General features: G+C 37.3%; 1 protein-coding gene across 1 annotated transcript in view; it reads left to right on the forward strand.

The window, feature by feature from the left end:
* The window catches only part of LOC131078949 (putative methylesterase 11, chloroplastic), a 58,724-nt gene that overhangs the window by 29,908 nt on the left and 12,893 nt on the right, over window positions 1-15,923 (forward strand). Inside the window, exon 2 of the mRNA XM_058016796.2 lies at window positions 11,774-12,013. Coding sequence (XP_057872779.1) covers window positions 11,774-12,013 — 240 coding nt within the window. The remainder of the gene's footprint in view (window positions 1-11,773; window positions 12,014-15,923) is intronic.

Genomic DNA, 15,923 nt, shown 5'->3' on the forward strand with positions numbered 1-15,923 from the left:
TCCTCCATATAACCATGAGGATCGAAATTCTCCCTCGAGGCAAAGAACGTGAATGAATATAAAGCCAACTCCTTCTTTGCATCCTCCGAGGCTTGAGTATTAGGACATACTTCAACTGAACTCCCCAATATGATGGGCACGGGAACTCCATTTACATGCTTGTGTCTGAATGTCTTGGCATAAGCTGCCAATTGTCTAGTCACCTCAAGTAGTACTATCCTGTCTGTCGGATACCTCGGCAACATGTAGGGAGGTGAAGGACACCCATGAACTCTGATATATGTAAACTTTTGAAACTGGATGAACCAAGCACCATACCTCTTCACAAGCTCCTGCGCATCGAGAGATAGTCTATTGTGAATCCCACCTTGCAATATCCTAGTGATGTTCATCGTGAAGGTGTCATTGACTAACTTGTCGTCGCCTCTGGGAGGATGATGCAAATGGACATAAGAATCACAAACTCTCACTTCTCCGGGTCCTCTTCCGATCACTCCTCTATGAGGTAGCCTTGCATATTCGAAACTCCTGATCAAGGCATATATGACGTATGAGCTCATGTAGAACGACTTGGTAGGCTTTAGTCTCCTCAACTGCACATCTAGGCAATGGCTAATAATTCTAGCCCAATGAATCGTTCCTTTCCCTTGGACAATCATTTGAATGAAGTAGAACATCCATTTCTCGAAATAGAAGGCTTGAGGAGCCCCTGTAACTCGATTTAGCAAAGTTATCAAATCTCTGTACTCCTCCTGGAAGTCGATCCTATGTGGTGTGTTGGGAATCTTGCTCAGGCGAGGACGACTTTTGAGCAACCAATTCTTATTGATGAGATTCAGGCAGGGGTCGGGATCATCCTCATACATTGACCTGGCTCCTTCTAGGCTTTTGTAAATCATATCTTTATGCTCTGGAAGATGGAGAGCTTCACTTATAGCCTCCTCTGAAAGGTAAACCAAAGTGTTCCCTTCCTTGGATACGATCGATCCCGATTGTGAGTCGTAATGGCGGGCACACTCGATCATCAGCTCATGACACTGGACTGCTGGAGGGAAACCGGCCGCCTTGATGATACCAGTTTCAATTATTCTCCTTGCGACAGGTGATGGCTTGCCAATGTAGGGGACCTCTCGAAACTTCTTCATACTAAAGTTTCCCAAGTTGGTATCTCCGATATTGCTCCATTTGGACACGATCCTGGTCTCCAATTCTTCATTCTTCTGATCTTCCTTCATGAGAGCTGGACGACTAGTAGATGTTCCTGCCTTTGGAGTTGCCATCTTGACACCTACATAACATTTCATAATTAGTTCTTAGGCATTATATCTTGAAGCGTAGAAATTAAGACTCCAAAAGGAAGATAAAAGATATTAATTTAGGAAACTTCATGATAAGTCTTGAGTTATCATTTCCTAATTAACTATACCGAACTTGGAATTTTCAAAACAACGTTCAAAGTTCAAAGCTTCAACAATGGAATAGGATGATCTTGCCATACCTCCTCTTGAGTACTAACTCTAAGAAATGATGCAAAAATAGGTGAAATTCACTAGGCAAAACGTAGATCAAAGCTCTCCTTGAATAAAATGCACCTCCTTTAGCCTTCACAAGAATCAATTCCACCTCCTTCTAGCCTCCAACACTTGAAATAAATTCGCTCCAAATAGACCAGATTTCGCACTTCCTTCTTGCTTTCCAAATTCGCACTTGAAGTAATGAGTGAATGATTGATTAAACTTGATCAAAGCACCCCTATTATATAGGGCGCTCACCACTTTGCTTCCCCATAGGCCAACTTGGCAAAATAGGCTAAAAAAATAAATAAAATTGCAAAAAGGAGAGGCCGACTTGGCAAAATAAATAAAAATAAGGTCTCAAGCACTCCATTTTCAATTTTAATTTAATAAAAAATTAATTTTAAATGCCTTTACAATAAAAATTCAATTTTTTAAGGCTCAAAATTAATTTATTAAATGCCAATATGTCTTTTATTAAATGCCAATTTAATTTAATTTTTTCAAATACTTCGAAGTTGGCAATTTTGACATCTAATGCAATTTGGAGGATATGAACGCTCAAATATGTTAAAAATAAAGGATGCTACTAACTTCGCCTTGGACCCTTGGCAAGGGTCAGGAGCGAACTCTCAATTTTGCTCTTGCATTCCTCATTTTTCTTGCCCAAAACTTCATCTAGGCATTTAAATGGCATTTTTAATTGGAGTTGTGAGTTTGATTTCATTTGATCTCTAGGAGGAAAGTGCCTTTAGGACTTTTCGCCCTGGACTCTTAGAGAGGGTCAGGAGCGATTTCTTCAATTTAGGTTAGGCCCATCAAATTTTGGAGGCAAATCTTTGTTCATCACGTTCTGGAGGACTCTTCCACCTTAGCACAACCTTGCCTTAGCACAATCTTGAAGGGGAAGTTGTTGATTTTGTAAATTTCGCCCTGGACCTTCAGAGAGGGTCAGGAGCGATCTTGAGTCTTTTTTGCTTAAATTCTTGATCTCTTCAACTTCAAATTACCTTCAAGGCGTAGAACATTATACTTTACTCCCTTTTGAGTCTTAGAAACAAAAATATCATCTCGAAATGTAAGGTAAATGGACATACTTGGAAATTTCGCCCTGGATCCTTAGAGAGGGTCAGGAGCGATTTTCCCCATTGTCATCAAAATTTGTACTCCTTTCATCTCAATTCCACTCCAAGGCATTTCAAACATCACATCTACCTTGTGCCTAGGCTTAGCTTCGCCCAATTTTGAAGAAAAAGGTTGGATATTAGATTTTTCGTCCTGGTCCCTCAGAGAGGGTCAGGAGCGATTTTGCAATTTCAAGCTTATCCATCCTTTATTAGCCCTCCAAATTATCTTCAATGGGCAAAACATACCTTCTTCCATTCATTTCAATCACAAAACTTGTTTTGTCCTTGCAAGAAAATTGCACTTTTAGAATCTAGCTCCAGACCTTCAGTGAGGGTCAGGAGCGCCTTTGCAAACTTAAGTTATTTTCTTTCACCTTTCCCTTTGAAATCACCTTGATAAGGAAGAACTTTCCTTTTTCATGCCATGAATAAATCTTTAAGCCAAACAAGTGATAAAATAATGTGTCTTCCAAGAAAATCGCTCTGGACCTTCAGTGAGGGTCAGGAGCGCTTTCTTTGCTTCTTGGCATATTTCCTTGTTCTTTAGACTCCCAATTGCTTCTAAGGTATAAAACATGATCTCTCCCTCTTATCCAAGTCAGGTTTTGCCTCAAAATTTCAAACCAAGAGGAGAATCTTGAAAAAACGCCATGGGCCTTCAGTGAGGGTCAGGAGCGCCTTTTGTTTTTTGGGTTGATTTCCTCCTTTGTTGACCACTCAAATTATATTCAACAGATAGAACATGCTTTCCTTGATCTCTTCCAATCATAAAGTCACTTTGATCCTGCAAGAACAGTGTAAGTTTGAAAATCAAGCTCCGGACCTTCAGTGAGGGTCAGGAGCGCCTTTTGCCATCATGATCAGATTGTTTCACTTTTCATCTCGAAACTCCTTGGCCAAGGAAGATGTTATCTTGTTTCATGCTATGAATAAATTCTCATGTCCCAAAAGGTCACAAGATGATACATATATAGAAAATTGCTCTGGACCTTCAGTGAGGGTCAGGAGCGATTTTGAAGATTCCAACAAGATCTTCCATCATTTCAAGTTAAAACTCTTTCAGGCGGGTGGAGAAAGTCATTCGTTTTCTATTCATGCTTACCACTTGGTCCTTTTTCACTGCAAGATGAGGGAATTCAAAATTTCGCCCTGGGCCCTTAGCAAGGGACAGGAGGGATTTTGCCCTTAACCTTCAAAATTCACCATTTTTTATGTCTTCAAATTTTCAAAAGCATCAAACCACGTCCACTCGTCCCTCCTGGAGACCCTGCACAAAACAATTTAGAAAAGTCAGTGACAAATATGCCTTCAATAACATTTTCGCCCTGGACCCTTAGAGAGGGACAGGAGCGATTTTATCCTTTCTGGCTAATCCATCCAAAATTTAAGTCTCCAATCACTTCACAAGGCCGAGTTAGGTCATTCTCAAGGCTAGGAACCAGTTAGCAAGCCTATCAAAAACAAGAAATTGTACTTAGGATGAATTTCGCCCTGGGCCCTCAGAGAGGGACGGGAGCGAATTTTGTGTTTCAGGCATCATCTTACCTCCAAAATTTGATCAAAACTTACCTAGACAAGAACACACAATTTCATCTTCAAAATGCTAACATTTAGACAAAATTTGGATTTTTACCCCCAAAAAGACCCTGATTAGACCTAACCTAAGACCTATTTAACTCCCTTGGAAGACTTACCTTATTTCAACAATCTCAACTCTTCGGGAGGACACTTAGTAACTTTCAAAATTTGACTGGACTCTGCTTGACTAACATCAGAAGAAACCCCTAAGGCTTAGCCCTAGCCCAGACAAACCACTCACTCACTCAAAACCCTAAAAGCAGAGAGAAGAACAAGCGAAACAAAAGCAAAAAAGAGGGGGTCCCCATTCTAATGGGGCGATGTGTGCAATGCTCACAACAGGACACTACACCAATGCTTTTTGTTTTCTGCTGGGCACAAAATTGTCTTCTGCTGCTTGCAACCAAAAACCAGTCAATAAATTTCATCCAAAAAACTGAATTATCTTCTGTTTGGAAAGCGAATCTTGAATTTCAAAATTTTGATGATCCATAAAATATTGTGTGGCGAGTTTGACAAGAGGAATTCATGCACATAGACATGTCACTTGAGTTTTATTTTTGTTAAAATATTTTTCTATCAGTCAAAGAGAGACAATAATTAATTCTGCATGCCTTGGGTATTTTGACTTCAATCAAACTCATTTCCTGTCATCCCTTTATCAATAGATTTTCATTCTTTGTCTTTCTGATAATATTTAAAATTTTTTCAATCTCCCTGCACTAAGATAAAGAAAAAGATGACATAAACAATAGAGACCAATAAAGCAAATATGAATTGTCACTTTTTGAAAGATTGGAGAAATAAGGTTTTAATTTTGAAACTTGCCACAATATGAAAGTTTTGTGAAAAGTTTGTAGTGGGTACAATACAGGTCAAGTTTGATAGTCTGATAGATGATCATGCAGATGGTGATGTTCAAGTGAACCTAGGAATTAGAAAGAACTCTTAAAGTAGTAAACATTAAGAAGAATATAAATATATGATTCCATTCTTGTTATTACTGTCAGTATCTAAGAAGAAGGGACTGAATTGTTTCCAAAGAGGGGCAGTCTAAATCCAGCCACTAGAATGATTCCCACGATAGGGTAAGGATCAGCGTCCCGTAAACTTTGAGGGTATGGTCCCAAGATATGCTAAGGGCCTGCATCCGTAAACTTTGAGGGAGCCTATTTTTTTTTGATATCTAAGCGCTTTGGCAACATAATCATCTCCTTCTTCCTTAGGACTGGGTAGTAACAAGGGTTGACCATTGCATTATAAATTATGGATTATGAATAATAGAATTAATTATTAAGTGTGATAGATTGGTAATTTGTTCAGTAATGATTTATAAATTATTGAAACTATGGCAGCTCCAAGTAGGGGACTCTACAGGATATGCCTGATTTTTGCCCCAAAATAACAATTCCAACAATACAATTCTTTTACAAGGAATATTCTATAACTAAATTACAAAATTTCAAAATTGCAATTAAACTTAGAGAAAATTGTAATTAATTAACATCAAACATTATGATCATGAATAATCCCTATAAAAAACAAAACATCATAAATGCATTTGGATCCATTTCATAGCTTTCTCCAACAGCCAACCATATAGTGTTGACGTGTGTTTTGTGACCACGCCCAACGTAGAATAAAGTTTCCCAACGGTCACCTTATCCTCTCTTGATCAAAATCAGATGTATGCTAAGATTGCAGGAAGATCATACATTGACTCCAAGGTTCCAACTGCGTACTAGTGACTTTATTGTGGATATAGATTCATTTGGCTTTGATGTTTACTGGTAATCCAAGGGGACTTACGTTTGAATCATTCCTTCACTTCTTTTTTGTGGCTGGAACTTCATCATTAGATATAGCAATTCTATGATGCTTTTGCTTCGAACGAACTAAATCGGAATGAACTGAAATTAAAAGGGAAAGGGTTAGAAGGATCTAAATCAACTCCGCAGGTAGTGATATCAATAGATAGTGCTTTAATGGACGAATTTCAAATAAACCAAGTTTTGCTTCGCCAAGATTAACTACAACTCCACAAGAACTAGTGCAATCTTCCAACGATGTTAAAGGATTTTCACATCGAGAAAGTGCATTTGAATACCCAAAACGGTGCAAGCCAAATGACTATCCACAATCCAACTTAGCACACATTTAGTGGCTCAGGCTAACTTTACACTGCAACATAATCAACAAGATGCAAAAAGTATGAACCGTGGAAATTCATTAAACACCATTACATTTTCCATTGAAATCAAAGCACTACTCTACTTCTCTTTTAAGTGAGGAAGGTGAAACCATGCAAGTTTTGAAAAATAACTTAAGTGAACACCATCAAAGAACAATGCATCACTATTATTATCTCAAAAACTTATAGCAAGAATTTCATACAAATATCCCTACTTTACAAATGAAGGGGTCACCCCCTTATACAAGTCTCCAGCCTTGATTGCATGCAAACCCTAATTAGGGTTTAACCAAAAGATTCCACACACATGATGCAACAAGGTGGGAATAAACATTAATGACCCATTATGCTCATTATCAATTAATTACATTCCTGCCAAAAATGGTGTCCACTGTGCATTAAATGCACCATTATCTTTCAAGTTTGCCCAATGTGAAATAAATGCCCCATCATGCTAGAACCGCCCATTGTGCAGTAAATGCACTATCATCTCCAAATTTGCCCAATGTGCATTGAATGCACCATCACTTCATCGAATATGGTAGCCGCCATGCATTAAGTATGCCACTACTCGATCAAGATGTCCACTAGCAATAAATGTGCCATCATGCCGCCATGCACTCAATAGATTCTTGCCATGCAAGTGGACCCCACCATCATAGGGACTTCTATAATTTTTCGAGTTGTGCTTCATTAATAAGGAATATTCTCTTTGCATGTTGCTAACTCATCCTTTACAAGAATCTTTCAATTCCGGGCTCACAAAAGACATTTTAGAAGGTTTTCCTGCCTTGCAGAATTTTAACAATCTTTTCCACTTTTGAAGGATTCTTGTACGCTTGGAATTCTAGGAGAGAGAAAATCTTTGTAGAGATATTTTTTATTGTCTTGAAAGAATTTTTTCGTGTTTTGTGCTTCTCGTTTTGAAAGAGATTTTTGACCAATCAATCACTTTTCCTATTTTTTAGGATTTTTTTATTTTTGAGCTCTAGAATTCAAGAGAGAAAATTCTCTCTTAGCCAAAAAAAATTTCTTCGTCTTGAAATTTCTTCTTGGGCGTAATTTCTTCTTGAGGGAGGAATTTTGAAATCTTTTCCTTTGCTTTGAATTTCCTTCTCAATTCTGTCCTTGGGTGGAATTTTCACTATGTGGAGGAATTCACGTTATGGAGAGGAATTCCTCCATGACCTTCTAGCGCTCCTCCTCAATCTTGGTCACTAATTCCTTGTGTTGCAGGATAAACATGTTAAGAAGGAAATTTCTCCATCACCTTACTCTAGCGCCTTGACTCGAACTTGGGTGCCAAAACCATGCCCTTCAGGAATTTTGACGTTTCTTATTTTTCCTTCTTGAGCCTCATTTGTCGCCCATGCACATGTTTGGGGTAGGATTTTGACTTGCAGGAGGAATTCATCATGGAGGATAGGGCTCCTCCACTACCCCATTTGGGCGCCCTTCTTCCTGACTTGGGTGTTAAAACCACTTTATGAAGGATTCAAACTTTGGAAACATTTTCCTCCCTTACCTTCATCCAATGCTCTACTCCAGATTTGGGTGCAATTTTGATGCTATGCAAGAATCCTTGCCTTGGAGGAAAATTCCTCCACAAGGCCATTTTGGCACTCTACCCCCTTACTTGGGCGTTGATTTTATGTAGTCGAGGAAATTTGGCTTGAGAAAAAAATTCCTCCATCACTCCATTTTGGCGCCCATTTTCCTAACTAGGCGAAATTTTGACTAAGTGAAGGAATGTTTGTCTTGGAGGAAAATTCCTCCATGACCATGTTTTGGCACTCACCACCTAGACTTGGGCACTAAACCTTGCACGTGGAGGATTTTTGTATGGAGGAGAGAATTCCTCCATGGGGTCTCTTTAGCACCCAATTTCTTTTGGAATGTATCTTTTGCCATGGTAAGGATTTCTTGATTTTCCACTCAGACTTAGCCATTTTTTCACCTGTCCAGACTTGGAATGCCATTTTTGGATTTTGAAGTGATTTTTTCCTGCCTTAGAAGATTTTTCATGCTTTTCCATTTCAGGAAAGAACTTCATACTTAACCACTTTCCTCTGATCAATTGTCTTCTTTTTTATCTTTTCGGATTTGGCCATGGATTTTCAGGAATGTTCTGTCTTCAGTGTCTGGACCTTTGCCTGTGAAGGACCTGCCAAAAATAGACTTACAAAAAATAGTAAGACTTCAAAACGTCAAAATTAGGGCAAATCAGGGTAGGATGGCACTTACTAAAAATAGAACTTGCTAAAAATAGTAAGTTTGATTTTTGGCAAAATAAAGACAATCCGAGAGGTAGTGAAATTCCCTAAAAAATAGAACTTTCCAAGATTAGAAAGTTGCTTAGAATTCGCTCAAATTTCACAGGTAGGTTCATTGAAGGGTCTTGATTCTAATGCAATGTTGAGTTTTTTCAAAACCCTAAGGAAAAGACCTCAAATCTAAGTCTGAAGGGCGAAACCCTAAAATGGACCAAACGAGTTCCAGGCTTAGCTAAATTTGCTCAAACGACTTGCAAACTTGATCAAATTTCATTAAAAAAATTGCAGATCAGGGGGCTTGAAAGGATTGCCTCGAAAAGACCCAGAGAACCAAACCCAAAAGTCCAAGAGGACCTAAAAAGTACGGGGTCCCCATTTGCAATGGGGCGATGTGTCAAAACATCACAACAATTAGGAATTCGATGGGAAAGCATGATAAAGCGTCAAGAGATTGTCCTCAATTAAGACCAAGGGCACGGAATGGGCCTCTGAGTCATTCGGCCCCTTGGTCCACAAGCAAACCAACTTGGTTTGGTCTACTTAATGAGCGAACCAGTATTGCTGCATCTCCCTATGAAACATTTCACACTGATTCCAAATATGATTGCTGATGGAAATCAGATAAATAATTACTAATCTTATATTTCTTGTTAGGACGCTAGGAGACTATCTTCCTCAACCAAGCCCAAGGGTATGGAATGAGCTTCCAAGTCATTCAGCCCCTTGGCACACAAGTATGGCAGGACCTCCAGTCCATACAACTCAGGGTGGCATGCTTGATGAGGGAGACCAGTACTGCTGCATCTTCCTAACAGATTTATATTGAGATAAATAAATACAAACAACAATACTTGCATACCAATAACATTCCTTAATATTATATACTGCTGTTCTTTTATTTCTGAACTCTTTTCCAAATCCAAACTTGGTGATTCGATTTCACTTGAGTGTTATGGATTGTTGTTGAATGATTGATATTTGTATGAATGATTGATTGATTGAATGAATTCCGTTGATTGTTGATAAGTGATTGTTGATTAGTTGATTGATGAGTGATGATGTAATGAATGCTGATTTGATAGAATGATTTGCTGATTGATTGTTTGCTTGATTTGGTAATTGCTGATTTCTTTTATGGATTCATGAGTGATGATTAATAAGTGATCCTTGAATTCTTGGAAGGATTTTTCATTTATACTCAATTGGCGAAAGGGTCACCACCCTCCATTGCTGCCTTTTGAGGATAATAAATCATTTTCCAAATGGATCTCCCTTGGATGTCCTCAAATGAAATCTTCTCCCCTTTATAAATTCCAATGTGAGGGATGAGTCACACCTCTTCATCATGTTTGCCCTTTGCAAGAGCCACATCCTTTCACAATTACCACCTTTTGAAAGAGTACAACCCTTCATCATTTCTACCCTTTTAAGAGTCACATCCTTTCACAATTACCACCCTTTGAAAGAGCCAGTCTTTTACAATCACCACCCTTTGAAAGAGCACAGCCCTTCATAATTTTTGTCTTTTGAAGGAGTCACTCACTTATTTTCTTCTCATTCCTTTTTTTTTATTGACTCTTTCTTGATTCATATGCTCCATCCTTTCTTCTTTTCTCCATATTCCCTTTCTAGTGAACTCTTCTCCCTTTTATATCTCATGTTTGAGGGAGTCACAACTCTTCATTTCATGCCTTTTGACTATTCATTAAACTTAATTAAATTTTAATTATATCGTAATATATTTTATATTTTAATTTTATTATTATTATTTATTGTTAAATCCTATTTCAAAAAGGGGACATTACAACCTTGGTTCATGTATCTACAGTGCTTCTATGCACAAATCTTCATTACATTATCCTTTTGCCTTGTTTCGTGTACTTAAAGTGCCCCTATCCTCAAATCCTCATTACATTTTTCATTCACATGATTTGAATGCTCACTTGGTTGTTTGCATTCAGTCACTAAGGTGATTGTGTTAGGTTGACTTATCTGTCCATCTTCATCTGGATGTATTCCCTGTGATTGCCTGTGCTCTCTCAGCTCAACTACCTTGTGGCATTGTTAGCTGGATAAGTCGTCAAGTAACAATTGTATGTGGAATTGGTCCTCTTGGCCTGAATGTGTATATAAAATGCGAACCAAGATCTTCTTGATAAGAACCTAGTCTGCCTGTATCAAACTCTAACCCCAGATTTCATATTGATAGAGCAAAGCTATCACCAGTGTATGAAAGAGGCCACTTACTCTCTAAATTCCCAAAAAATAAAGGCGAAGGTATGGCCTCTTCAGGGTTGCCACGGATGCATTCCTCTCCTTAGTACTGTATAGGCAAATTCAGAATTTAAATGTTGTAAAGCATTCAGATAAACATTGAGTTTTTTTAAGAATTTGGCAATGAATGCTCTTGTAGAAAAGTTATAAATTCTGTTTCTTCATATTGGTAAATACTTTACTAGTTGCACATATTAAGGCCTATAACTAAATCATGATTTTGGAGGACCATGACGTGTTTTGAAAGCTGGAACCTGATTCAGCGGCAACAAAAAAGCTTCTATGTGTCGATCCAAACCTTTGCTTGAGACAGTCATCTTATGTCAATCATCAATCTCATTTGTAATTCCTCTTGTTTGATTGGAAATAAGTTTTTCTTATTCGTCCATTTTGATTGAACATTGACTTAAGATTTTCACACTGGAAAATATATCTTTTATATGTTCAGACTTTGTGTGTCTCTCTATGCACGGTAACACAAGTATATAAAACTTATTTTTTAGTAAATACAAATTTAGGCCCAAGCTGATAACATTTTCCTTAGATTCTATTATGCTTTGCACCTATAGAATTAACTATAGGTACCAAGCAATCTTAAGATTTCACATTTTCATGGAGGTGCCTTTCTTGTAGTTAGAGCACACCATTGTTTGGGGAACACAAAATATTCTGGATGAAACTTGTCTAAGTTGATTGATCTCTATCTCCTTAAAGAAAAAGGCTTACAAAGCAATAAGAAAGTAGAAATTCTTAGTTTCATCCTTGACTTCGAGCTTCTCCATGGGTTTTCTTTTAACGTTTACCTTTTGTTGGCAGGATGTGAAGTTGCCAGCTGATTTGGAGACAAAACATTTCGTTCTTGTACATGGAGGTGGATTTGGTGCTTGGTGCTGGTACAAAACTATGGCCTTGCTTGAAGACACAGGCTTCAAAGCTACTGCAATTGATCTAACTGGCTCTGGAATAGATTCAACAGATCCAAACAAAGTTACAAGCCTTTCTGAATATGTGAAGCCTCTTACAGAATTCTGTGAAAAGATTGGCAAGGATGAGAAGGTGAATAGTTGTTTTTTCAACACAAATTATTTTCCCTTTATAAATTACATATGTTTGCGCATGCATTCTTTAATTAACAGTGGACCCATCACTAATCTGTGTTTTCTCTGTAAGGTGTGATTGGTGTGATTGATGGACACAAGTGGCATGCACTTTGACACCAAGTACACACTCTTATTTTACTGAACACTCAAATTGAACTAAAAGGAACAAAAAGAGAAACCAGGAAAAAACAAATAGTGACCAGTCAATTTTTAGATTTTAATTATAAACATTTTGGACAGAATGAGAAAAAGCTTCGCTTCTCTTATTTACATGATAAATGACTTGTGGGAAAAATTATGATTCATTTATTCATGTTGAAGTGTTTTATAATGATATTGTTTTGGCAAGATATTGTTGTGAACAACAATGCCTTTTTTTCGTTGAGATGATTGTAATTGAGTGATGCCTTGCTGTAAGATGTGTGGGATGAGTTGCAAGTTGCAGCAAATGCCTTATTATGAACTAGCAACTGTGTGGAGATTATGTTAAATTTACTCCAAATTTTTATGATAGAAGTGATTCAAGGTGTGCAAATGACATTTCCTATTGGCTAGACTCAAACACTTAAAGACAGTACTAGCTGGAAAAATCAAAGATAAGTATCATCTCTTGATCACACAAAACATGAGATATACATGCCCAAATATGTAGATTCAGGTTCCTATAACATGCTAACGTACTAACTAATGCTATTTCCTTAGCAGGAACCGGTCTAAAGATAACTTTGTCTACACGATCTTCTAACTGAACCAACTTGTCTCTATGAGATGTTGTCAGATGGTTTTCAAACTGTCTAGCTGAAGAATGTGAGAAACATCCTCTTTCCTATACTAGGAAATATTTACAATTTACATTTTTCAATGGATAAATTATAAAAAGGGACTCAATGGAATATCAGGCCCTATATAGAAAGAAGTATCAAAATAGATCATAGGAAAATAGCCGAGCAAAACATATCATCATCAGGAATCCCTATGAGAACTAAAAAGCATTAAACTCTGAGAATAAAGAGCAAACACAAAACTTATATTTAATGGTGCCCAAGGCCAGAGTTATACATCTTCACAAACTTCCCAGAAGAAACTTGAATATAGAGCTGAACCAAAAAGGTTCACTTGTCTGACATTGATTTTCAGGAAGATCCCAGATGAGGCTGGAAATGTTGAACCACTTCACACTGACTGAGAATTGAGATTTATGTTCCAGTTTCTCTAACAAGGGTTACTCCACTTCAACCTGACTGGGGACTGAAGCAAAAATTTAAACCAATGGAACCAGGAGAGAGGATTCTTGAAATTTCCAAATAGAAACTATTCTTCTGAAGCAACCACTTGTAATTTTAGACAAATTCAGAGTTAACTATTTCCTGCCATCAAAAAGTATAGATGGAGGGAAATTGTGCATTTAAAGTTCAGCCTAAAGCCAGCACGAAGACTGCTTCTTAAACATAATATAGAGGAAACTCAATGCATGAGGAATTGAAGTTCCCACAATATGAATAACCAACTTATTAGAAGAAATATATCAGATCGACAATTGATATTTTGCCACAGAGCAGCAGAGACCGAACTATATAACTATATATTTATTGTTGTAACAACTACCAATGGGCATCATCTTGAGATAACTTAAAACAGATGGGTCTAATCCCAGAAGTCTTTCTCCCTCTCACACACACAGATGCGGGCAAGTAGTCAGGGATTCAGCTCATCACAAATAGGATGGAGCATTTTGTCACTAGCCATCAATGCCGGTTTAGAAGCATTCAAAAGCTGGAACTGTCTAAACTTGTATTTCATACTGGGCAGTAAAATTCTTGGAAACAGCAGGGGACGGCTAGCTGTCCCATATGGCCCAGCTTGTTTTCATTTCAATTTAATAAAAAAAACACAAGTGAAAAAAAAAATTACAAGATATCTTGTTGCTGGAGAATGCAGCCATGTCTACAAATGATTCAAGTAGGGCAACGGTTCACAAAAGTACAACTGTTTACAGTAGCAAGAGGGTATCAAGAATGAATTCATACATATAAGAGACTGTAGACAAGCTAAAAGCACCAAGTGATTCTAAGTGGGTCAGACCCAAAACAGATTTCATTTTATCTACCTGTTACACATAACCACACTATGGTTAGAAGGAGGGTAGTGCTTGTTACTTATTATAAAAACCTGAAGATAAATTTTATAGTATTAAAAGAATAAATCTTCAAGTTCAACCATTTATGATATGATTCCTGTGAAAAACATTCTTTCTTGGTTTGAAACTCTTGAGGTCCACCATATTCTCTGTTATCAAAGTTGCATGGACACGGATACGGTATCCGATACAGATACGGTATCGAATACGGATACGGCTATTTTTTAAGACCCCCAATATGGATACGGATGGACACGTCATTCATAAAACACACACACACACATATATTTAACTCAATTTTCTAAGTTATTCGAGGAGATTTTCATTACTTCAAAAGCAATATAGACACATAATTTCTATATAAATAATGATAAGTTGATTTAACATTTTACAATATGCAAAAATAGAAGAGTTGCATTGGAAGATAACCCAAAAAATGGGTCACTGAAATAGAAAAACATTTCATTTGTCTTTCTCATTTGGTGTAGGTTTTGTTAATACCATTTTTTTTAAAAAAAATGCATTAATGAAGTTTTTTAAAATTAAATTTAGGAAGATTTACGTCATTTAAAAAAAAAATCAAATCACATTAGTATTTAGCATGGTTGGAAATCTAGGATTTTTGGGCATGCGTGGGTACAATATTCGACGTGTATCTGGGCTGTATCCGATACGTATCCGTTTCAGAAACGGGAACGGATACGGGGAAACGTGTTCCCGCGGAGGGACAAAGGAGTTTCCGACAACTCTGTCTGTTATCTTAAAACCTTTTCTCATGTGCAGCACTTTCTATCATGGTCATCTTTCTCTTCTTTCTGGCTTCTGTAGAGCCAAGGTTGGCAGATTCTTCCCTCTTTTTAGGTGCTGATTGCAGTTGGGCTTTATTTTTTAGAAGATGAAATGAATAAGGTACTGATTTGAAATGAAATGTAACCTTTTAAAATAGATTAACATTTCCCTCCTTGTTGTAGCCACTTGCTTAAACTACCATTTTTATCAACTAATAACAAGGATACCATCATATCATCAAACTTAATTTGTTTGTCGCTTTGTATGTTTCTATGAAATGAAAATCTCAATTGAACTCTAATATTATGTGTTAAGGTTCTATGATGCATATGATGTTTTTTGCCTTATCAATGCTATCATATGAATATTTGAAATTTTCTATATTTTTTAATAACCATCCCCTGCGGCCCCCTAAAAAATGGCCTCCCTGCCATCCTCATCCTGGAAACTTGGGGTAACTTATTGTTTTCCTTAAAAATTTACCCTTATTGATTTTTATGCATCAAATGAAGTAGGCATTCTAGCCCTTTGAAAAAAGGGGCGTACCTTGGACCCCTGGGATATGTCCCTATGAAATGTTGGATGGACTGTTCTTTTCAAAAATCAGTATGTTAAAATTGTTATTAAATGGATTGAAATTACCTATCAAAGCAGGATGTCAAATTTTCTACCTTTGGCAGTATTTTAAGATCTACATGGGCAATTTTTCTGATGAATTGTTTTCAAAATTTATTCCCAAATGTTGCTTTGCTGACCCAAAATTTCCTTCTGCCTGCACTCTTCTATGGCCTACATGCGTATACCTTATTCTTACCTTCCACTTGCCTGCCCATAAGGCCCATCTTTGGCTCTATGTTGTTCCAAACAGCATTTTAATTCATACCATGCCCTGCATACTTTCCAAACAATGTTGATGTACATATTTGATTGGGGTGATAAA

This window comes from Cryptomeria japonica, chromosome 10, assembly GCF_030272615.1.
Source record: "Cryptomeria japonica chromosome 10, Sugi_1.0, whole genome shotgun sequence".
Classification (NCBI taxonomy): domain Eukaryota; kingdom Viridiplantae; phylum Streptophyta; class Pinopsida; order Cupressales; family Cupressaceae; genus Cryptomeria; species Cryptomeria japonica.